The 25,098-nt window shown below is 35.5% G+C and overlaps 1 protein-coding gene across 1 annotated transcript in view; it reads right to left on the minus strand.

Annotated features, from left to right (window-relative positions):
• Positions 1-25,098, minus strand: part of LOC115213637 (A disintegrin and metalloproteinase with thrombospondin motifs 16) — a 408,361-nt gene that overhangs the window by 187,558 nt on the left and 195,705 nt on the right. The window contains exon 3 of the mRNA XM_029782588.2: positions 13,178-13,533. Within this exon, the coding sequence (XP_029638448.1) occupies positions 13,178-13,533 (356 nt within the window). The remainder of the gene's footprint in view (positions 1-13,177; positions 13,534-25,098) is intronic.

The following is a 25,098-nucleotide window of genomic DNA, read 5'->3' on the forward strand; positions in this document are numbered from 1 at the left end:
AATGAAACAGCAAAACCAGAAAACTACAGACCAATAACCTGCCTCCCTACTATGTTCAAGGCATTTACTGCAGTGATATCGCAAAGGCTGAACAAGCACCTGGACGAAAACAAACTGTTCCCAGAAGAGCAGAAAGGATGCCGCAAAGGCTCATATGGCTGTAAAGATCAACTAATGATTAATAAAGCCATAACTGAAGACAGCCACAGAAAGAAGAAAGGCCTCAGTATGGCCTGGATTGACTACAAAAAGGCGTTTGATAGCATCCCCCACACATGGATCCTCGAAACACTAGCCATTAACAAAGTAGCACCAACAATCATAAAATTCATAGAGCACTCTATGAATAAATGGCAACAGTCCTACACCTCCAAACAAAAGAGGGACTCATGAAAACCAAAGACATCCCCATTAAAAGAGGAATATTCCAGGGAGACACGCTCTCTCCACTCCTTTTCTGCTTGGCACTGTCACCTCTATCTGATATACTAAATAGAACTGGATGCGGATATAAATGTTACGGCAAAACGATCAGCCACCTTTTACATATGGATGACCTAAAACTATACGCTGCAAATGACAAACAGCTGGAAACACTATTAAAGACAGTTCATGGATTTACCAAAGAAATAGATATGAAATTTGGATTAGAAAAATGCGCCAAAGTAACCATGAAAAGAGGAAAACTAGTTAAGAGTAACAACATCACACTAGATAAAACCAATGAAATAAAAGAATTAGACCAAAGCCAAACTTACAAATACTTAGGAATCCATGAACTAGACAAGACACAACACACAAAAATGAAAGAGAAAATAAAAAAAGAATACTATAGACGAGTTAGATCAATACTAAAAACAGAGCTCAATGCTAAAAACAAGGTAATAGGTATCAACACTTTGGCTGTCCCAGTTATAAGTTACAGCTACAATATCCTTAACTGGACACGAAATGAACTGACCAAAATAGATAGGAAAACAAGAAAAATAATGACAGGATCTAGGATGCATCACCCAAAATCTGACATAGAAAGACTATATATATACAACGTATAGAAGGTGGTAGAGGCCTTATACAGCTGGAAAACTACTATAAAATAACCACCATAGGACTGCAAAAATATCTACTTCAGAAGGAAGGAAAACTGATCCAGATAGCGGCAAAACACGAGCAAAACAAAAAACTGTTCTCAGTATTTAAGGAAGCTGACAAATACAAACAAGAAATCATACCACCTAATAAACATGAAGAAGAAGAAGAAGAAAATGAAGAAACAACAAAAGCTATAAAACAAATGAAATCCAAACTAAGAATAGAACAGCAACGAACCATGTTAAAACGATGGCAAGAAAAGCCCCTTCATGGTAAATACTGGACTAAACTAAACGCAAAAGAAATAGACAAAGAAAAATCCCAGCAATGGTTGAGAAGCTCAGGACTCAAAGCAGAAACAGAGGGATTTTTAATTGCAGCACAAGACCAAAGCCTCCCCACCAGAAATTACCAAAAACATGTAATGAAAAGAAATATTACAAGTAACTGCAGAATATGTGGAGATGGACAAGAAACAATAAATCATATTATCTCTAGCTGCCCAGTCCTGGCTAAGAAGGAATATATTCACAGACATGACAGAGTTGGAACCTACATACATTGGAAGCTATGCCAACATTATGGAATAACAACAGAAAAAGATGGTATAGGCACACACCAGAAAAGGTCACAGAAAACGAGAAAGCAACCATACTCTGGGATATGCCGATACACACAGATAGAGAAATTAAGGCCAACAGACCAGATATAGTTGTCAGAGATCATGAAGAAAAAAATGCTTTCTAATTGATGTATCAATACCGGCAGATGACAACGTGTCTCTAAAAGAAATGGAGAAACTCTCAAAATACAAAGACCTGGAAATAGAGGTAACTAGAATGTGGAATCTGAAAACAGAAACAATTCCTATCATAGTAGGTGCATTAAGCATGATAAAAAAATATTCAGACAAATACATAACAAAAACAGCAGGACTTACAAACACATATAACATACAGAAAATTGCACTACTAGGCACTGCACACATCCTACGCAGAACACTTTCCATACAATAACCATCAGAGCATCACAACAAATCACAGCACATACCCAAGGCACACAGAGCTGCGCTCGGTAGTGAAGTGAAAGCACGCTATAAAAATAAAACTACTGAATAATAATAATAATAATAATAATAATAATATTACTGCCATTACTACTACTACCACTACTACTACTACTACTACTACTACTACTACTACTACTACTACTACTACTACACTACTACACAACTACTACTACTACTACTACTACTACTACTACTACTACTACTACTACTACTACTACTAATAATAATATAATAGCCCTGATGCAGTACCAGACAGTGGTTCTCATGGCTTCTGATCTTAACTGATTGGAAGTGTTATCATGTACATTGTTTTGTCTTGGTATAAAAGATGGGCTACAGCAAATATTCTGCTCAATACCACAGATTTGCTTGTCAGTTGTTTGACCTTAACCAGTTGAGCATGTCTCTTAGTGGCTGGCGATATGTGCATCTCTGATCACGAGCAGAAGTAGTGGGGAGCATCATAGCCATGTGTTGAGAGGGATTCTTTGGGGCTTGAATAGTTCACCTCTGGAAACATGGGTGGTTCTTTCAACATCCTTAAACAACCCTTATTCAGGGACCGTTTGAGCGGGATGGGCTACTCAACCTGAAGAAAATTCTAACTGGGCTCCACCTGCAAGGTCATGTGTTGTTTATCTTGATATGAGATCACCATGTCGCGCACATATGGTTGTGATGCATGTGCCTGGTGTACCCTTATCAGACGGGTAGTCATGATGGGTATATTGGGCTTCGTATATTTTACCCCAGTGTCACTTTGATGGCATGAACTGCTCTCTCACTCAATAATAATAATAATAATAATAATAATATACTACTACAAACAGACACCGTCAACTAACACTACAATGTGCCAAAAGTATTATTGAAATCAAAGAAGTAATGAATTGCATGATTATGAAATTTAAATTTTGATATTTGGTTGCTCACTTTTAAAAAGTGTAGCTGCTGTTTTGTTTCATGTGACTCACACTATGTAAATTCACTACACTTATTTACGTTTTACCCAAAAGAATCAAATCTGAAAACATAACAGGAGTTACTTTGATTATCATAACATATCCAAATTGTTTCTTTCTTAGCCTACAGTTCCCCCACCACCACTAGAATGAATTTGATGCTAACACTAGAAATGTCTCTCTCGAGATAATATTTCTACATGCAATATGGCGATATATAGAGTCATTATTATAGTACGATCGACCACATGAAAAGATTGTAATCAAGCTACACAAGTTTTTATCCACGACCTCATTAATCCAATAATTATGTAAATCATCAACAGACAAATACGAAAAACTTAGTTCTTAGAGTATAGAGCTGAAACGATAAATAAAACATAGTTCAAGAGATCTGAGTGTACGATGCTTTAGAATGACTATAATAGCTTTAACAAACTAAGGAAGATATAGAACATTTTAATATCTTCTTTGTATTTCGTGTATTAAATTTACGATAAATTTTAAAATAGTAAATTGAAAGTATATAATGTAAATTTGATACGAACAACATGTTAATACATATATATGCCATTAGAAAGTTGAATCTAAAACTTGTATTTCAAAATACTTTCTTTTTATTGAATATTTAAATTTAAAATAAATATTAAACAATAGGTTGAAATAAAGTAAAATAACACAAAATAACTGAAAAACAAATATTATTTAAAACAACATCATTAAAAGTATAGAGATTTTAAAAATGTTTTGAAGAAAGGTCAGAGTGTTATCTTGGAAAGAAAACAAGCTATGCAACAGAATCTCTTTGTTTACTTTCTGTAAAGTGTGCAGTAAATATGTACATAGAAAGTAAAAAAAAAAAATAATAGTATGAAAATATTTAGTGGCAGAAACTTGAATAAGGGTGAGAGTAAGTTGATCACTTGTCAAAATAGATGGATATCTATTTTAATGTTTTAACAAGAATTGAAACCTTGTGAAATATGATAAGAAGTGATGGGCGCAACATAATTTATCAAATACGGTAGTAGCAAAGAGACAGTATTTCACACCAATACTAGAAAGACCACCACTGTGAAAAAAAGCCACGATCACTACCTACAGACTGTACTAAGTGCATCTATCAACTACTAAACCGGCTTAAATCGGTTCATGTTCACCCGCATTAGTTTATAAAGGATAGAAAGAAACAGTTATATATATACCCATTATACTACCGTGTGTATATAAATGTGTGTATGTACATGTGCATGCATGTGTAAGCATGTGTGTATGTGTGTACATGTATAAATATTTCTATACTCTTACTGTTGGGCGCAGGATGATCAAATAGTTGCGTTAAGAAGTTAGCTTTGCAATCTCGAGACCTCGAGTTCGATCTTACTGCATAACACCCCGGGAAAGTATCTTTTACTGTAAGTTTGTGTTGGTTCGAAGCTTGTGACGGAAACTGGGTTGAAGAAAAGTGCACTGAAGTCCGTCGGATGGATTGTATCTGTCCAGCCTTGTCATATGTTGTGTACTAGATTATTTGAACGCTAATTCATTGTGTACGCAATTCATTTAATCGAGCCACTGAATATTCATCGTCGAAAGTAGTGGGGGTCCATTTACTTTTTATATAAAACCACATATCACGCTAAAGTGCGATACTGCTAATATCACACCTGTAAGATATTAATTGACCTGCTAGAAACTTCAGCATATCTCCCTTGGATCATACTCATGAAATAACAAAATCTAACAAGGAAACGAGTACGTAACTATTCAACCTGCTAAAGAAAGGAGCCAATCCTCACTCAAACCCCACCTACCAGCTTAAAAAAGAACATGTTGGATAATGTTGTCTTAGTTTCCTGCACATAGGAAAAAGACAGGACACTAATAATTGAAATGCTTTTGGTCATATATCTGTTAAACCAAACGGGGTTAAATAACAATAATGGCAAAAAGAAGTTAAAGGCAAAAACTCTTATATATCCTAGCTTTGTCTCACATTTCATAATGATTTTTCTTTGCAACCTCTTACGTGTATGGCTGCCAAAATGTCAACAAAACACCCAGCTTCCCATACATGACAGAAAATCACCAAGTCTGATCCGTTGCTGATATTCTACAAAGGCCCAAATGTAAACCAAAATTGGATTAACGCTCATAAATCTAAGACTGTACTCTTGCTACGTTCAAGTACATGGTGGGCTTCAATGAAGGAAAACCACCCTGTTAATTGGCAAAGATATCACTTGTAGACACGCAATAACTACTAACCCACGTTTGTACATATCCTTTCTAACTTCACTATCCAACTGAACTGGAGAGTTATGTACGACTTTTAACCATAAATAACGGAGGTGCCTACTAACTGGCAGACTCTTATACGTCATCTTTCAAATCCTGTAATATTCACTTTACTTAGTCTTTTCTTCCCAGAACCGCTACCCTCAACAAAAATAAAGACAAACAGCGATTCTTCAGTCTCTCTATAGGTCACTGACACATCCGATTACATAATAGAAATAATTTTAAAAACTTATTGCGAAGTAATTTTTAAGAGGGTTAACATACTAAAATCTTCCCTATGTTTCTTTTTAGCCCTTGATGAGATTTGTATTGTGTCCTTCATTGTTTTATCCTTTAGTGACAAGTATTTCCCATTTTGAGGACTCGAAACCCTCGCTTTTGAATACGGAATGGCTTAATCTCTTAACCAATCACACCATTTCAATAAATGATGAGATAGAAAACCAACGAGAGATTTTCTATTTGTCGTTCGATCAGCCGTGGATAACTGCCAGATTTTTTTAAAACCATAACCTACTATCTTAAAAAAAAGACACATTATATAATCTTGACCGGGTTAACAATTACTAAAGTAAAAAAGAAAAACGCGTAAGATATGGCATGGACACGACTTGAATGCTCCATGATCCTGCCCACTTTATCAAGGTTGACCTAGGACTAAAGAATAACATGCGCATATATTATATTTTTGTTCCTCTTTACTATTAAAGCTTCTTTAAGGATATGTATATATATATATGTATATATATATATATATATATATATATATATATATATATATATATATATATATATATATATATATATATCAGAGAGAGAGAGAGAGAGTAAAGATTATTTGCCAACATAATGTGGCAGTCCTGGTTAGGACGGTTGTCACTGTTATTTAGCCCCAGGAAACATCGTCTCCACCTGGCTATATGACACATTATCTGCGACCTTATATTTTCGAACAAGGGAGTTTAGCGCCCCCACTCAGCTCAAAGCAATATCTGCGTACAATGATTTCTGGGTTATTTCTCTTCATCAGCACATAATAACTGCACGGCTAGAGATGGCACCACAAAAGTCTTGTTCCAAATATATACTTTGCAGAGTGACTGATCTAATAAATAAAAGGACTGCCACATTATGTTGGCAAATAATCTTTACTCTAGAGTACTGTTACTGAATGTCTCTCGTTAAGTGGTTTAGAAATAATAATGTTCTATTTGTTAGATCCATGACTGTGCGTCACTTTGAAAAGTATATATTTAGAACAAGAGTTTAGTGGTGCCATCTCTAGCCGAGCAGTTATTCTGTGCTGATGAAGAGAAATAATCCAGAAACCATCGCATGCAGATATTACTTTGAGCTGAGTGAGGAAGCTAAACTCCCTTGTATAGCCAGCTGGAGACGGTGTTTCCTGGGGCTAAATAACAGTAACAACCACCCTAACCAAGACTGCTACATTATGTTGGCAAATAATAATAATTATTATATATATATATATATATATATTAACTTAGATATGTTTCGACCAAAAATTGGTCCAGGCCATGTCTAACTTAATAGCATCATCTGATAGGATTATCTTAAGGTCCATTCAAGTAGTGAATTCTTGTTCAGTGAGTTGTATCCAGGCATGGGTGGCTCGTCTGGTATACCTTGAAGAAATCTGTCCAGACTCCGTTTAAAGGTGATGGGATCCTTTTCCTCTTTGATCAGTTTTGGGACAATGTTAAACAGGGCAGGGCCTGTTGAGGAAAAGAAATTGTGTCGCAGTGTACCTATATGTTGGGATCCTGAATTGGGCATGGGACGTATGGCCCGGGGTTCCAGCCTTGGATGAACCTTGAAACTAATGTTCAGGTCGTTTGGGCAATGCTGGCGGTATATTCTCCACATCGTACAAATGATGTACCGCTCGCGGGGGCGCTGGAGAGAGTAGAGTTTCAAGGCTTTAAGGCGGTCCCAGTAATCGAGATCAGTCATGCCTTCAATTCGTTTAGTGAATGCCCTCTTGGATGGTTCAATTTTCGAGATGTTTTGTTTCGTATGGGGAGACCAGAAAGGGCAGCAGTATTCGAGGTGTGGCCGTACAAAGGAGGAAAAAAGTGGAATGATGACACCTTGTAGACCGGAAGGTTCTTAAGATCCAGGAGCTCATCCTACGAGCTATATTGACCTTATTGTTGATGTGGGCACTCCAACTGAGATTGTTATCAACAATTACACCTAGGTCTCTGATTTTATTAGATGTTGAAGGAAGAAAATATGGCTATTTTAGTATAGACTTTCTTCCAAAATGCATCAGCTTAAATTTTCCCTCGTTTAGTTGCATTTTGTTTTTGTCTGCCCATTGACTCACAGCATATAGATCAGATTGGAGTTGAGTTCGGTCTTCTTCTTCATTGATGATTTTCTGGAGTTTAGTGTCATCAGCAAATATTTTCACTTTGCAGTGATTTACGACGCTGGAAATGTCGTTTATGTAAATTATAAAGAGGAGCGGGACCAAGACAGTCCACTGAGGGAACCACTGGTGACTTTTGCTGGGCTTGAGTGGACTCCATCAATCACAACATGTTGTGTTCTATTCTCCAGGAAATACTTAATCCAGTGTAGAAGTTTTCCACGGATTCCAACATTTGCCAATTTTGAGAGTAAGACATTATGGCCAACCTTGTCGAACGCTTTACTGAAGTCAAGATATATGTCATCAGAGTTCGAACTTGTTCCCAAAGCTTTAAGTATATCTTCAATGTGGTGTAAGAGTTGTGTTAGACAGTCCCTGCCACAGCAAAAGCCATACTGATTTGCATTTAGGAGTTTGTGGATCTCCAGGAAGTCAGCTATCCTTGATCTTACTACTCGTTCAAGCACTTTAATTATGTGAGAGGTGAGGGGGATTGGGCGATAGTTGACTGCAAGGGGTCTGCTTCCCTGCTTGAAAACCGGGATGACAGACTGGGATAGGAAGTGTTTCGGTATATAACCTGAGTCTAAATAATTTCTCCAGAAGTTGGTCAGAGGGACTGCAAGTTGGTGTCTACATTCCTTCAGGAGACTAGCGGAGAATCTATCAGGGCCTACAGCAGAATAATATTTGACCTCATTTTTCGCTGCTATGATGTCTGAGGCAGTGAAGGTTATGTCCGAGATTTTATGTTGAGAATCAACTTCGTTCGCCTCCCTTACCTCAATATCAGTGGGATCACTAAAGACAGAGCTGTATTGTTTCTGCAGTATTTCTGCCATTTCTTTAGCATCATGTTGAGGAATGCCGTTATCATCGATCAATGGCCTAATGGGTGAGACAGCTGTTCTATGTTTATTTGCATAAGAATAGAACACTTTTGGGTTGGGTTTGATGTTTTTGATTACTCACTGTTCCTCCGCAGCTCTTGGATTTTCAATGGAGGTTTTCATGTCGATCTTCAGATTAAGTTTTTCAACTCCAGCCTTTTCATTGTTGTTGAATGTGGATGTTGTATGTGGGAGTGTTTTAATTGGTTGATTTTTTTTATTGAGTCTTTAGATGTGCCTGATGAGTGTTCTTTTCTTTCTAGGGAGCTGGTTTCTATTTGTGTTAATGGATTTCGTAGGAGCGTGTTTTGAGCATGTATAGGTGACAATGTTCTCAAAGTGCTGCCATGCGGTCTCAATGTGAGAGGAACTGAGAGTGAAGAACCAGTCAATGAAGAACAGATCCTTTCTGATTGCTCCCCAGTCTGCTTTGTGGAATTTATGTTGTCAAATGAGTGCCATGGTGTGGAATTAGCTGGTTTAGTTTTGATATGGCGAATTAAAATTGCAGAGTATCATGTCGTGGTCTGAGAGGAGAGTTTTTTTCAACTGAAATACTGTGAACGGAGCTAGAGTGGTTCGTTAATATTAGATCCAAGATCGTTTTATTCTATCTTGTTTGTTCAAGCACTAGCTGAGTCAGGAAGAATTTATCCATTAGATTAAATAGTAAGTCTGCTGCTGCTGCTTTGTCTGATGTATAGCATTTTCCTAACTTCAGAGTATTTGTGGACCAGTTTATATGAGGGAGGTTAAAATCACCCTTCACTAGTATGTTTCCGGAGTTGTATTTTTGAAGGAAGGGCTTGATTTTGTTGAGGCACTCTTCAAAGTAATTTAGAAGTGCTTCAGGAGGCCTGTAAAAACCAACAATGATTAAGTTTTTGGCCTTGTTAAATAGTGATATAGATTCACAATAGCCATTGGAAAATATGTCCTTGGCATCAACTGAAAAGAAGCCATGGAGAAAGATGGCTGTCCCCACTTTATTTCACTCTGTGCGATCTGCACGGATGATGTGAAGTCTTTTATTTTCACTTCGGCATCGATATGTGTGCTGTTTAGGTGAGTTTCAGTAAGGATAAAGAAAGGGAAGCAATACGCAGGAGTGGCTGTGTGGTAAGTAGCTTATTTACCAACCACATGGTTCCGGGCAAGTGTCTTCTACTATAGCCTCGGGCCGACCAAAGCCTTGTGAGTGGATTTGGTAGACGGAAACTGAAAGAAGCCCGTCGTATATATGTATATATATATATATATATGTGTGTGTGTGTGTGTTGTGTGTGTTGTGTGTGTGTGTGGTGTGTGTGTGTGTGTGTGTGTGTGTATGTTTGTGTGTCTGTGTTTGTCCCCCTAGCATTGCTTGACAACCAATGCTGGTGTGTTTATGTCTCCGTTACTTAGTGGTTCGGCAAAAGAGGCCGATAGAATAAGTACTGGGCTTACAAAAGAATAAGTCCCGGGGTCGAGTTGCTCGATTAAAAGTGGTGCTCCAGCATGGCTGCAGTCAAATGACTGAAACAAGTAAAAGAGTAAAAGAGTAAGAGTACCGTTTCGGCAAGCCAACTCCCTTCATATGGGATCTTCTATTTTTGGGTAATGAGTGATGGGTTGATGCTACGTACATTTAACAGGAATGTCGAGGTAAGGGTAGTTTGATGCTTGCATTGTTCTAAGTTATGTTTTATGTTGTTCAGTGGTAGCAATGAGGGTAGTTTTTGCGTGGAGCTGTGTGTGTATGGTTTTCTAGTTGGTGGTGGGTGGGTGTTCCTTGTGTTTTGCATAAATGGTTGCTGATAGCTCGTTGGATCTCCTGGCCTTCATATTTTCTAGATAAGTTAGTAAAAAAGAGTTGCCTCTTTGGTTTGCCACTTGGTCAGATGATATATAGTTCATGTTTATGTTATTTGGTGTTATAGTTTTTCCATACTTCTGTCCTCGTTGTTTGGTTGTAGGAGGTGAAATGCGGCTGTATTTTGCTTTTGTTGTTGTCGTAGGTCTCCTCCTTTGCTGTTTATATTTATTTTTCGGTCGTTTTGTGCCCTTCAGATGGTGGTGGTTGCATTCTGTGTTCAAGCACATCCTTAGTGACACAGAAGTTTGGCACAGTTTAGGATGGAAGAAGGTGCATCCATTACCTTTTGTGTTCCATATTGAGGATCAGGGCCATGGACTCTGTATTTAGGACAGTATTTGGGGTGGAGGTGAGGGCAGTTTTTTCCTGTTATGCCATATGGACAGATGCTTTTAACAAGTCTACGGCATAAGGTAGGATGGAAAAAAGCAACTGTTAGTGCAACTGGGGTCAAATCTACAGTTACCTTGAGAATGGTAACGACAGGGATGTTGACGTGGGCATAGTAGAGGTTTTTCTATGCTGACAGGCTCGTTGGTCAGTGGTCCTATTGTAGTAGCAGTAGCAGACTGTTGTTGTTGTTATATATATATGTGTGTGTGTGTGTGTGTGTGAGTGAGTGTGTGTGTGTGTGTTTGTGTGTGTGTGTCCTCACGCGCGTGTGTGTGTGTGTATATTTATGTGTCTGTGTCTTTGTGTCAGTGTTTGTCCTCCACAACCGCTTGACAACTGGTGTTGGTGTGTTTATTTCCTTGTAGCTTAACGGTTCAGCAAAGGAGACCGATAGAGTAAGTACTAGGCTTAAAAAAACATCAGCCCTGAGTTCGATTTGTTCGACTAAAAGCCCTTCAAGGAGGCGCCCCAGCATGACCGCAGTCAAATGACTAAAACAAGTAAAGCGTTGAATTACAAATAATCACATAGATTATAAACACTTATCATAAATGAGAAAAATTACCTGAGTGAAGACAAAAATCTAACGACCAAAAATAAAAATTCAGTTGTAATGTCAGAACCAATCATTTTGATTCAGCCCACTATAAAGCAATCAACAACACTTTATTCAGAAAATACGACAGTAAAGATCAAGAAACATGGATCATAGATTTGGAAACTTAACTGTTTTCTACTAATTGCAAAGAAGTCATACAGAAATATAAAGAAGAAAAAAAGATAAAATTAGAACGCAGTTGTGCTCTTAACATACATCTAAAAGAAAGGCTGTTCTCCGTTTAAGTATGTGCATGTGTGGGTATAGGCGTAAATATATAATTTACAATCTTTGGTCTCCTCTCTTTAATAATATAGGCTGTATACGTTTGCATAAACTCGTGCATGCGACTTTGTGCATATGAAGATACCCTATACATCTATGGGAAGGCGAAATATGGATGTAAAGTCCGTTCCATTCACAAAGCAAATGATTTGAACAAAGAACTGAAAGCGTATTGCAGCCTATGCTTTCAGATAATTTATTGTTTCACTGCACTCGCATATGTAAACAAATGCCATACGAGTGAAATCATTTACATATGTATATCAGTTAATGTGTTAAAGTTTATTAATTCAAATCAGGTTACTGTTGAGTCGCCAGAAATTGTAGATTATCACACTAATTGGCATGCAGTATTTAGTTTCACCACCTCTACATTTTGAGTGCAAATAAACAGAATATGTATGAAGCAACTTCTATCGCATTTTGTGCACCAGTCTTTGTTATGCTTTCTATTTTTGTTTGGATTATGAATTTTTATTTATTTATTTATTTAGTTATTTCTTCCATGTCAGCTAATATTTATATAATGACCGTTATTTGGCAGAAACGGTGCATCAGTGACATATATCTTACAATATTTAAAATTAGTCAAACAAGACTAAATTCATTTACCAAAACATAAAGGGAAAAATGGAGGTGACTTTGGACAAAACAAGCATCAATTCTCTTTGAATTCATGCTTTCTCCGTGACACACGAATATATTGCATTTAACTAACATGTTTTTTTATCAACCAGCTCTTTGCCGATAATATAAAGAAAATAGAAGAAATAAACTGAAAATCGCCAACATCGCTAATTTTGCTCGAAAATTAAGGAGCGATTCAACTGAATAAACTAACGATATATATATATATATATATATTATATATATATATATATATATATATATATATATATATATATATATATATAATATATATATATATATATATAATGAGCGCTGTATCAATGATTAAAGTGAACTGGTTCGTGTGTATGCCTGTGTGCTGTAAAAATGAAATGTAAATGGTTCCACTGTCGGCTTCAATGATATATATTCTAGTTGCTCGAACAACAAAACTTTCTCGTTGAATTATCATGTGATTAGTGGGGTATTCTACCTGTGCTGATACTATTAGCGTAACCCCTGTGCAGAATCAGCGTGTTAGAGTGTGTGGCAAGGTTGCATAAACTGTTCAACCAGCACTCTATGGTAATAACTAAGTGGAGACGAAAACGGGAGCTATAAAAAGAAATATATAGTCTACATATAGACTTATGTTTTATAGAAGCAGCATTTTGACAAATTTGAAAGATAAATATTTTGAAATTAAAATTATGAGTTCTACTTACGACACCATCACAAAGTGTTAAGGCAGCAGTGTTTTTCAAATCTTTCTTCAGTGTTTTAGAAATATCCTTGCCAACATACATACAGTCAGGTACATTCAAATGTAATGCTGTGCCGTTTCCAACGTCATCCGTAACTCCTTTGTTTCGTTTCCAATGGTATATTTTAAAACCTGGGGCTAACAAATCTGCATTTGGCTTCAATTTAAAATGAAATCTATTGTTGAAACCAGTAATTTGCAGATATAAAACAGAATTCTTGTTTTTGTTTGTGCTTCTTTTTCTTCGTGATAAGTGAATATCATGGGACTGAAACATACCTTGGTGATTTACAAAGGAGGGATAGGTTAGTTCATAATCTGAAAAAGGAAAAACAAAAAAAAATGAAAAGATAAATAGATGTCCTTAGACTCAATATTTGAAAATATCTACAACAAAATCATGAACTGAGAGAGAACCTTAGGTTTGGTCCCAATTTCTGAGAAACTGATAAAGGATATGGACCACGGGTCTTTGTGTGAATTTTCCCGTAGAGAGCTATCTATCCAATTCTGCTCTCATAAGTATAAAATATCATGAGTACTTTATAATATAGGCACAAGCGTAAGGGATGTAGAATAGATGACGTTGATTTAAGGACTTGACTGGTATTAATTTAATCCATCCTAAAACAATGAAAATGAAGATCGACTCTGACTTCAACTCAAAAGCATAAAACGACGCAATCAAATACTGCAAGGAACGTTACCCACTGCCACTCACCTTCTTAATATAAAATATTAGTTCAACATCACAATAAGATTTCAATCTATGAATAACAATCTTATAGTAATTAACAACGGCTAAACAAAAGGCTGTAGACTGACAAAGTCAGAAGTGTTAGACTAATTGTCGGACAGTATTTAGTTTCGTTCCTTTACATCTCTGTGCTCGAGGTCAAGTTTGCATCATACATTCGGGATTGATAAAAATGCATCAGTCAAGTACTGAGATCGATATAATAAACCTTCTCGTCAACACTTGTATAACTTTATCTAATTTAGAAATCACTGATATTATCATTGAAAATAATCTTCTGATAAAACAAGATTATTTCGTTAATAATCATGATTCTTGAGAATTTCAGGGAGATTTCAAAGTTTATGTCCAAACAACCATAAAAGTATTATTAAAGCGAAATTAGTAAAAAGAAATTGTTCTAATGTGCAGAAAATTAACTGTGCAATGCATCATTAAGATAACGTTATATTTTCGCTCCTGTGAAATTGCGTTCTCATCTTTATTCATTAAATTTTTTATAATTCAATTTATTCATTCAATTGTATATACATTCTGAATGTGGCTCTTAATATGTATGCATGTATATGTATGCAAGCATATTTTGGTTTACGCATGATTTATGTATGTATTTATTTGTGCGTAATTTGGTTCTTGGCAAAGAAAAATGTTCTATCTCTTAAACTCACATAACTAAAACGGTAAGTACTGCATGTTGAATTTTAGTAAACTTTTGCATGTTTTAACTGTTCCGTTTACAGGTGATATTTGTTAAGTCCGTGCTAGTTGGTTGCTTTCTGTACCTGAAAAGCCTGGTTTTACGATATTGTAAGTTAGCCAAATGCATGAATAACGATCGGCATAAATGCAAATTAATAAACTCCGTAGAAAAGCTGTTGGTTTCGAAGAAATTGTCCGTAAGCAATTTCTTTCTTATTGGTTTTGGAAGAATTGTTCATATCAGCAGGGGATCTAACTTCTACGACTATGCTGTACATACTTTTTCTTTTCCACTGAAATAACTTTTGTGTATGCACTTGACAGACATTTTAATGGATATGTTTCTCTATGGTATGTGTATATTTCTTTCATTTTATTATTATTTTAGTTCTTCATACAAAGAAAGGGAGTGGGATAACAACAACGATAAGCGTTATATATTGAACTTTAGAAAAGGCTTGCATATTTTTACTGTTCTACTTTCAGATTGCATCTGTGAAGTGCATGTTAGCAGATGCCTTAGCCTGAAAATCTTAGCCGTTTCAAATTTTCACATAAACATTGCTATCAAAGGCAGAAGTGCCAGTGTATGTATATGATATATAAATACAGATATCAAAATATAAATATAATATATAAATACATGAATACAAGCATGCATGTATTTATGTGTTTATGTAAGGATGGTGCCGTCCTACGTTCGTGAGAATGAAATATTTCCATTTATCCACACATTTGTTCTCTTCACAAACATGTTTCGTTCTGTTTCTTGCCTTACGTGAGAATTCGTTTTTATTTTCTTTTAACGAATACACTTGTTTGAGACAACGTGCAAAATGTGTAAGCTTAGAATGAATGGAAGTATTCTAGGATGTGTGGGCCGACATCTTAAACAAAGGAAACAAAAGAAAATAACACAGCAGCAATACTAACAGCGGCAACAGTAACTACATCAACTAGAGAAACAGCAAACCCACTCAATTATGAAAGAAAGAAGAAAGAAAAATTATTTAAAAAATAGGGCTTAAATAACTAACTAGACAAGATGCGTGAATCGTCTGTTGAACAATGTAAGTCTGGTGTCAAACAGTAGTTAACAACCACCACCACAAGCACAACAGCAACCGCAACAATAATAATAAGCAAAGAATATGCAATGAAAGTGGAAGAGGAAGAAAGGAAAAAAGTAAAGTAAACATAATATTTAAAACTAAAAACAGTCATGAAAGAAACAAAAGCTTTCACTTGACGCCATTACACATACACTATATTTATAGTAAGGTTTGACATTTGTACGTGTTAGCGGGAAAAGTCTACACAGGAAATCTGATTACTTTCATTCATAATATAATTTGTTTGTTTATATATTTATTCACCTATTTATTTGTTTATTTATTAGCATCTATTCGTTTGCTTATTTTTTATCATTAAGACTTTTGTAGATTTATAGTAAAAACAAAATGACCACCTATTTAAAATATTGCAATTCACTCGTCTTTTTTTTTTTAACTAATTTAGTGGTACTAATTTTATGAAATTATTCTGACATTCCTATCAATTTAAAATTGTTTATTTTGCGATTCCTGTATATCTGAGACGGAAAGTATCGAAATTATAGCGTACATATAAAATACAACAATGTGAATTTCATTCATAAAAAAAGATTTCTCTGTTAAAAATTAGTGAAGTTATTTCCCTTCGAAATTTTCTTGAGGATTTGATACGCTCGAATGTTACTCAAGAGAATATAAACTAAGATATTGGTCCACTAGTGCATATTTCAGGTAGATTTCACCGTCGAGTTGTACAACAATAAGAACCAGATACACCGAGGTGACACCGTATATTGGATTCCAAGCTGAGCCATTTATACCACAAAAACCATCAAAACTAGCACAAAAGCACTCACTTTAATTTTGTTTCCTCAATGACAATTTCCTCTTAACACCGAGATAAAGAATATTTGATCGTTACTAATGCAAATAAATATGTATTGAACAAGACACCTGAGAGGAAAATAAATAATTATAGTTGTTAAAATTTAAAGCAGGTAACAGACACATTCATAGATAGACACACATCTACATAAATTATATATGTCTGTGTGTGTGTGTGTGTGTGTGTGTGTGGTGTGTGTGTGTGTGTGTTGTGTGTGTGTGTGTGCGTGTGTGTGTATGTGTGTGTGTGTGTTTGAATGTCTGTATATTTGAATGGACATATATGTGGGTGTGTGTATATACATATATATATATATGTATGTGTGTGTGTGTGTGTGCATGTGTGAGTGTGTATATATATACACACACACGCAGAGGCTCGTATATACACATATACACACGTGTCATTTATACAGTCGCACCAACCAAGCAAGTATGTTTAAGGGACAGCTACACGAAACCCTTTGTTCCGTTTCGCTTTTTACAGTCCAGCCAACAATGGAACCTTGTTTGGGAATGTTTTCATAACGAATTCATTGTTTATAACCAGGTCAAAATTGGAGCCACACCACATATACCTACATGCTTACACATATGCGTGTGCGCATGTGTGTATACACACACACATATATACATACTTATATCTATATATTCATGTACGTAAGCACATATATATATATATAATATATATATATATACACATACACACATGTATATGTAAGTATATATATATATATATATATATATATATATATATATATATGTATGTATGTATGTATGTATATATTATGTATATACATACATACTTATTTATATGTATGTACTTACATATATACCTATATGTATATATATACATATGTTTACACTTATGAATGTGTCTTAGCTCCACTAAAAGCTATACCGCCCCTCCATCATCCCAGACATAGTCCTGTTTATGACAGTCAATTTTCAGGGTGTGTGGAATACTAGGAGACAGAATGGATCCCACACGCCTTTTGTTTCAAACATATTTTCCGCCTGTAGGTAAATATGAAGAAAATTGTGGACACCGACAGAAAGTCAGACGGAACGACAAGAAAAGACAAAAATCCTATTGTTAATTTCGGCTTCACCCTTCTCTTCGCTCTCCTCGCTCTCTTTTGCTCTCTCTCTCTCTCTCTCTCCTCTCTCTCTCTCTCTCTCCCTTCTTCTTCTTCTTCTTCTCTCTCTCTCCCTTCCGTTCTCCATCTCTCTCTTTCTCTCTACCACCCACAGAGTAATATTTGTTATACATACAATATTGAATGGAATCATATCTGACTCGAAAGCCTGATCAACTCCATTTTAGATAACACATTCATTTATATGATTGGGCTGCGTTTGAAATGACGTATGTGTTGAATGTGAGGTAGGCTCATGTTTTCCTACATGGCAAGTCAGACCAGCACGACTCCCAAATTTGAATGGTGGCAACTATACTAAAATTGACTCAAAATCGAATAATCTGTCTGCCATGCTGTCGATCATTTTTCAATATGATTTGTTTCGGTGTTTTTCTCCTCAGCACTGAGTAAATCAAGGTCTAACTATACCGGCCAGCTTACAGTGTCGTCAATTTTGTCAAATGCAATGTTAGGTACGCAACAAATGGTAACATTCTGAACAGTTATAAGCCATAACCAGTAATATACTGTTTCGTGTATGTGTGTAATTAAGTGGCTCAGAACGCAATCAGTTAACATATAGATTGATTGGTTGAGAGCGCTCACATGGTGAGCTAAAGAAATTTTGGGTCAGTTTTCTGGTAAGTTGATGTGGTAAGGTCATGAGATGGCCGTGCAAGAAGATCAGGTCAGACTTTTGTTCGATATGTCACACGACGGGAAAATATCGTTAAAAGATGAAAGCCGAACTTTTAGTCTTTTGGTTGTGTCAATGATTTAGATTGAACAAAATAACCCTCACAACTAACTACTCCACACGCGCACAGAAGGAAAGGTAAAGAGAGTTGGGTGAAAGTGAATTTTGCTATCCCCAAAATTAAAGTGTAATTAAGGAGCTTAAAAGAGCTATATGAATCACATTCCTCAACAGGAATTTTTTACTACTATGGATAGCATTTATAGTTTATGGTGAATCGTATACTGCTGATGCTTTTATAGCCTGTTCAGTCGTAGCTTATATATTTTTATAAATGAATTTTCCTTATTTATTTATGTGTGATCCATAGTGTTACCTTCACGTTGAAAACATGAAATTTAGGAGATTTGGTTTTGCGTACATGTCTAAATATTCATTCAGTGAGAGTTGCCTAGTCCGAGTATCTGATATTTGTTGTCGATATTGATAGTCTCATTCTTGAGGTAACTTTGGCATGTTCAATGTAATATTCGCTGCATCCATTGCATTTGGTCGTAAATATTAAATTTTGAAGAAAACGTGAAGTGGTTTTTCACATTAAGACATTCTGCCCGTTTATATACATATGATGTGTCCTCAATAGGGTTGTCACTATTTCCTCGATTAGAACGGCAACACTTTAACTGTTTGAGTCGAGTCCGTAGTAAGTACTTTCGCTCTGGAAGTAGTATTTTTAGGGATTTTAGTTATTTTGCATGTGATTTAAGTTGCCTTTTTCATTCTTGGGTCTTGCCTCAATAATGGTATGTTCATATGTATAATGCTGAATGGTTCTGGTTTGTGTATTGTAATTAAGAAAATTCTTTGATGAAATTCCAGATCGAATAGACAAAAAATTGTCACAAATGGTTTAAAATTCATCCTTCAGAACAGCTTCTTCATTTTCGAGGAATCCACCTACCTACAAATATCTGGAACTGCGATGGTAGCAACAGTTTACCCAACCTATGCCAAATTAGTCATAACGTATCTACAAGTTCGACTATATTAGCAAACTGTAACAATGTACGGCATAAATTTTCAGAAATATCTAGTGAAAAATTTGAAATGACACTTAGAGGGATGCTTCATTCTGTGAGTATATAACCCTGATGAACTTAACCGGATTCATATTTGATCTTCATCAAAAACTAAATAGCCACGGTAATTAAGAGCTCAGTTAACAACATTGAACTCTAACATGTTACAAGATTTCAGAAATCTAGTGGAGAAGTCTTGCATGTATATATGCAAACGATCCTTAGAATCAACACATATTTAGAATAAATATCATAAATATCACACATGGTTCATATTTTAATTAGTTTCAACAGCTGTTTTGTTGGGAATTCTATAATTATCCAATCAAGATATCTAATAAAGTAATGTAAATAAATTTAAAGCAACGTTTATTCGAAACCATCGGCTATGCTAATCACAAACCGTCGCTGTTTTAAATACAAAATTTTGCATTTAAACCAACAATACCTAATGGGTGCTGCAGCCGATAGTATTCCTGATGATTTTGTATAAACATTTGTCTTAAATTGATTTAGTTTAAACTAATTTATATTAGTTGCTATATTAATTAATTATGTTAATTAATTGTTATATCAATTAATTATATTAATTGATTAAATAATTGAAAAATTAATGATGTTTATTCCTAATGAAACAGCTGTTGAGAGCAAATATGATCTATCAGTGAAATTTGTGTATTTCCACATTCTGTTTTATATGCGCGTATGTGTGCGCGCGCACACACACACACACACACACACATACACATATAAACACTCGTACATACAAAAGGAAGTTTACATATGCCATAAAGGCACATATTCACGTATACATGCTTATATATTAATACATGTGTATCAGAAGAATCTCCTTGTGTTTCCATTTTTGTCCATATTGCTCTTTGAATGCTGTGTCAACCTACAACTATCCTTTAACGAGTGAGATGACATATTACGTAATGCTACAGTTAACTCTTTGGTAGATAACTGTTTATCTTTAACGATGCTTATTTTTCTCACGATATTCATATTATCTTACCAGAAACTGCAAATTACAATTAGTTGTCGTTGTTATTTGATCATAGTTTCGCCGCCATAAAAAGAAAAAGTGAAAATAGAAGAACGAAAATTTTCCTCTCATTGCTATTCTTTTAGCCTATTACTTTTAATCTAATGTTTTGTTTATGGAAATATCGCTACCGGCTGTAACAAAACACGCCTTCTCTTTCTTTCTCTTCCCCTCTCTCTCACGTTTCTCCTTCTCCCTCACTCTCTATCTGTCTATCTATCTATCTACCTATCTACCCCTCTCTCCCTCTATCTATCTATCTCTATCTCTGTCTATCTGTCTACCTTCCTTTTTTCTTTCTTTCTTTCTTTCTTTCTTTCTTTCTTTCTGTGCTTCTTTAAAAATGTACATTATTTATTAAAGTCAGAATGGAATCTGTGCTCAAAAAACATTTAATTTCAAAAAAAGAAAGGAAAGCAAAAGGTTGACAAATTTCTTATACTGTAAATAATAATAATAATAATAATAATGATAATAATAATAATAATAATAATAATAATAATAATAATGATAATGATAATAATAATAATAATAATAATAATAATAATAATAATAATAATAATAAGAAGAAGAAGAAGAAGAAGAAGAAGAAGAAGAAGAAGAACAACAACAACAACAACATCAACCACAAGAACAAAAAGCTGGCGAAGAATTTCTTCATAAGCAACAAGGGCTCAAAAACAATGGTTGCAGTACAAAGTTTAGGATACAATAAAGTAGGTCTTTACATAAAAAGTTGTAAAAATATGAAACAACATGTAAAAAAAAAATTCACAACAAAGAAATCATCTCGAACCTGAGGGGAGACAACTATTCAGAGCAAATATAGGAACCCAAAACAGATCTGTGGTAACACTGACCACCACAGGAAGACAGTAGTTCAATCTTCCCGATAGACTCAGCTAGCTATATTGATCTGTCCTGCCCGTGGTAACAGCAATTCGAAATAAATTCACAAACTAGTAATGTACGCACACTGAACGAATGCATGCCAGACGGTTTTATTGCTCTGCGCGCATCTTGAACAAGTTGGTTGCTCGTGGATTCAGCACGGCCAGGTCATGTAGAATTACCCTGATAATACATTGCATGTATCATGGTCGGCTGATGGCCATAGAGGTATATAAACTAGAATCTTTCAGTTTTGGCAAAAGTTTGTAATGAATGAAATCTCTTAAACTAAATTGATGACTCATAGATGATGTAAGATAAGAAAAAAATAACTGGTTTTGTAGTGAGGACGAAATCACGACTGAATATTTGGTGTTCAGAATAAATGCAACAATTGTTCAAGGTATTAATGGAGAAGGAGATGATTTATTACTCATTAGGAATAGTAATTATTTAAATGGGAAACAGATTATGGTGGAGGTAAATGAGGTGACAAAAAGTGAAAGTGAAGTACTGCTAGTGAAGAAATTTGAAACAGAGATGGAAAAATACTAGGAAAAGGGAAAAAAACTTCTTGAACCTTTTCAATCTTATCTATGCGGCACATGTGAGTACTGGGGTCGATGTTATAGACTTACTCTCGCCCCTGGAATTGCTGGCCTTGTGTCAAAATTTGAAGCGAATATTTTTTCTTCCATAACGGTCAGAAAGTTATGCTTCCAGCGTTTTTTATATCTGTACCAGCATCCTTAGACTTGTTGAGCGTATCGAGATTCTTGTGATTGTTTCCTCCAAGAGAATAGTTGACAATTTTTTATGTCGATCTTTGTTAATTTCTCGAAGAGAGAAGGTGAAGTAAAGCTAGTGAAGACATTCAAATTAGAGTTGGAAGAAATACTAGAATTACAGAAAAAAGCTTAAGGAATTATATGAAGAGGGAAAACACATTGAGTTACCTGTTTTACCAGATAACAGTCGGATTTCAAAAACTGCAACCAGATGTAAGAGAACAGCTAGGGATGAAGCGTGTTGGGGAAAAAGAAGACGAAATTGTCTGAACCGCAGTAGAAAAATGGTTAGAGGGTGCATCAAGACGTTACACGACGACTTGTATAGAATATATATCAGGCATGAGAAGCAACTGATTCATGGACATGTTTGACATCACTGAAAACCTTTTCAAAGTCATCGTATCTAGCATACTACAGTAAGCATGTCTGTGCAGTAAGAAGTTTGTTTCTCAAGCACATAGTTTTGGATTCAGTCCTACTGCGTGACACATTGGGGAAGTGTCCACAACTATAGCCTCGGGCCAACCAAAGCCTTGACAGTAGATTTGGTACATGGAAACTGAAAGAATCCCATCGTATGTGTGTCTGTCTGTCTTTGCATTGAACCCCCTCCCCCCGCTGCTTGACAACCGATGTTCCCGTAACATAGCAGTTCAGCAAAAGAGACAGATAGAATAAGCACCCGGTTTAAAGAAAGTACTAGTGTCGATTCGTTCGACTAAAATTCTTTAAGGCAATGTCTTAGTATGACCGCAATCGAATGACTAAAACAAGTAAAAAGGATATTGTTCATAATGTTTGTACGTTGATAAAAATATGAAATTCTGATAATAAAGTTAAATGCTGGTAATGAAAATCTAGGATCTGTCCATCGAATTTTTCAAGGAATTTCCTCTTTTCAGTTGATTTTTAGCTTATCATCAATACCGTAGTCAATGATATTTACGTGTTACTTTGGTTGGATACAAGAAATCTTTTGAGGTAAACCACTTTTAATTTAAATAAGTTTCACAAGTCAGAAAATCAAATATGCACACGGGAAGACAACATGTGTATGTTTTCAGACTTTACCAGGAAGTCATAGACTTTAATATTGGATATCAGATAACTCTCTAATGTACAGAAATACAAGGGCAGCGAGCTGGCAGAATCGTTAACATATTGGGCAAATGCTTAGTGGTAGTTCGTCTGTCTTTTTGGTCTGAGTTCAAATTACACCGAGATTGACTTTACTTTTCATCATTTCGGGGTCGATAAAATAAGTACCGGTTGAGCACTAGGATCGATGTAATCGACTAAGCCCCTTCTCCGAACTTGTTGGCTTTGTGCCCAAAATTTGAAACCAATATACAGAAACGCATTTTGTCTTCTTATCAAGCAAATTCAGAAATATGAGCCTTGTTTTCAGTTGGATATTTTATATTATTCTACTGCAATTATATTGTTATATTACATTCTTCTAAATGTTTCTAATTTGAAACAGCTATCGAAGTACGAGATTTTTTTTTTTTAATCTATTTTCCACTATTAATATGCAGCCCATTGATATGTGAATGACCAATCTTTTCCAATCTTTTTCTTTTGGCCTTCGAGGCATATCTATTATTTCTGTTGTATTTAGTTTTCGAGCTTTTTCAAATGATTTATTGTACGTTACGAAACATTGTCTGATGCATAATGACTTCGCTAAAATACCTAGCTTCGTTCTCGTTTATTATTTATTATATTTATTTATTTTAATAATGAATTTTTCTGTTATATTTCCTAAATATATTTTAAATTTTGTATAAATCTCTATTGACTACTTTTTAATCCCTTGATTAACCATGATCGAGCCGCTTCACAGCCAACGATTTCCTTGTGATCGTTCCATATTTTTAAGGCTACCTATAACTGCATTATACAATCTCTCCTTCCTCTGTTTAAGACTGTGGCGTCTAGTGTGAGAGAAAGTTGGTTGTAATTTTTTGATATCCAACATCAATACATATGCTCCTTTGCTAGTTCGTGCCTGCTGATTCATATCACCTATTAGAATCCACCCCCTGTTTTTCCTCAAATATCCTTTACACGGTTGATTATTTCCAACGCCCTCCGTCGAAAGCTAGACCATCCTAACAGGGCTTTACTCTCATTCGACGCAGCAGCTACGGTCCGGAAGAGGCCTCGTGGCAGGCCCCTCACCAAATGACTGAATGTGATTAAGGAAGATCTCCGGATACTTGACATCACCCTGGAGGATGCAGAAGGACCGGCAAGGGACTGCCATCAATAGAAAGCACTGGGGGAACTAATCGGCTCTGTATATGATGACGTCTAATCTGGGATGACCTGCGCCCCATGAAGTAGAAGGCAAGCAGAAACAGCTCCTTTACACGACCAATTCCCAAAATCAAGGTGAAACTATATGTTATTTTTCTCTAATTGTCCATGAAATCGTACTACTTTTACAGCCAAATGTCTTTCTTTTTAATTAATTCTGCTTATATCATGGTATCACTAACTTTCTTGAAAAGATGAAAATACGTACTGGTGTATAACTCTTCTCTGGCTGCAAGATATACGTTTCTTTGTTTTTACTGCGCATTGCTTTATATGTAGCATTAATACTTCTACATATTTTCTCTATCATTATTATCTTTAATCTGTTTGTTTGTGTCCTTATTAGTTGCGGTTATTGACTTTCGTTGCTTCTGTTGGGATTATTATTACTGCTTATGAAAAGTATGAACTTCGCAGGTTACTCCCAACATAAATTCCATGTCCTATGCCAGCCAATTAAAGAACTTACCAACATTATGATCGGTCGTTTTGGCTGTGGAGGTGGTAGTTGTAGTTGCTA

This window comes from Octopus sinensis, linkage group LG1 (genome assembly GCF_006345805.1).
Source record: "Octopus sinensis linkage group LG1, ASM634580v1, whole genome shotgun sequence".
NCBI classification, from domain to species: domain Eukaryota; kingdom Metazoa; phylum Mollusca; class Cephalopoda; order Octopoda; family Octopodidae; genus Octopus; species Octopus sinensis.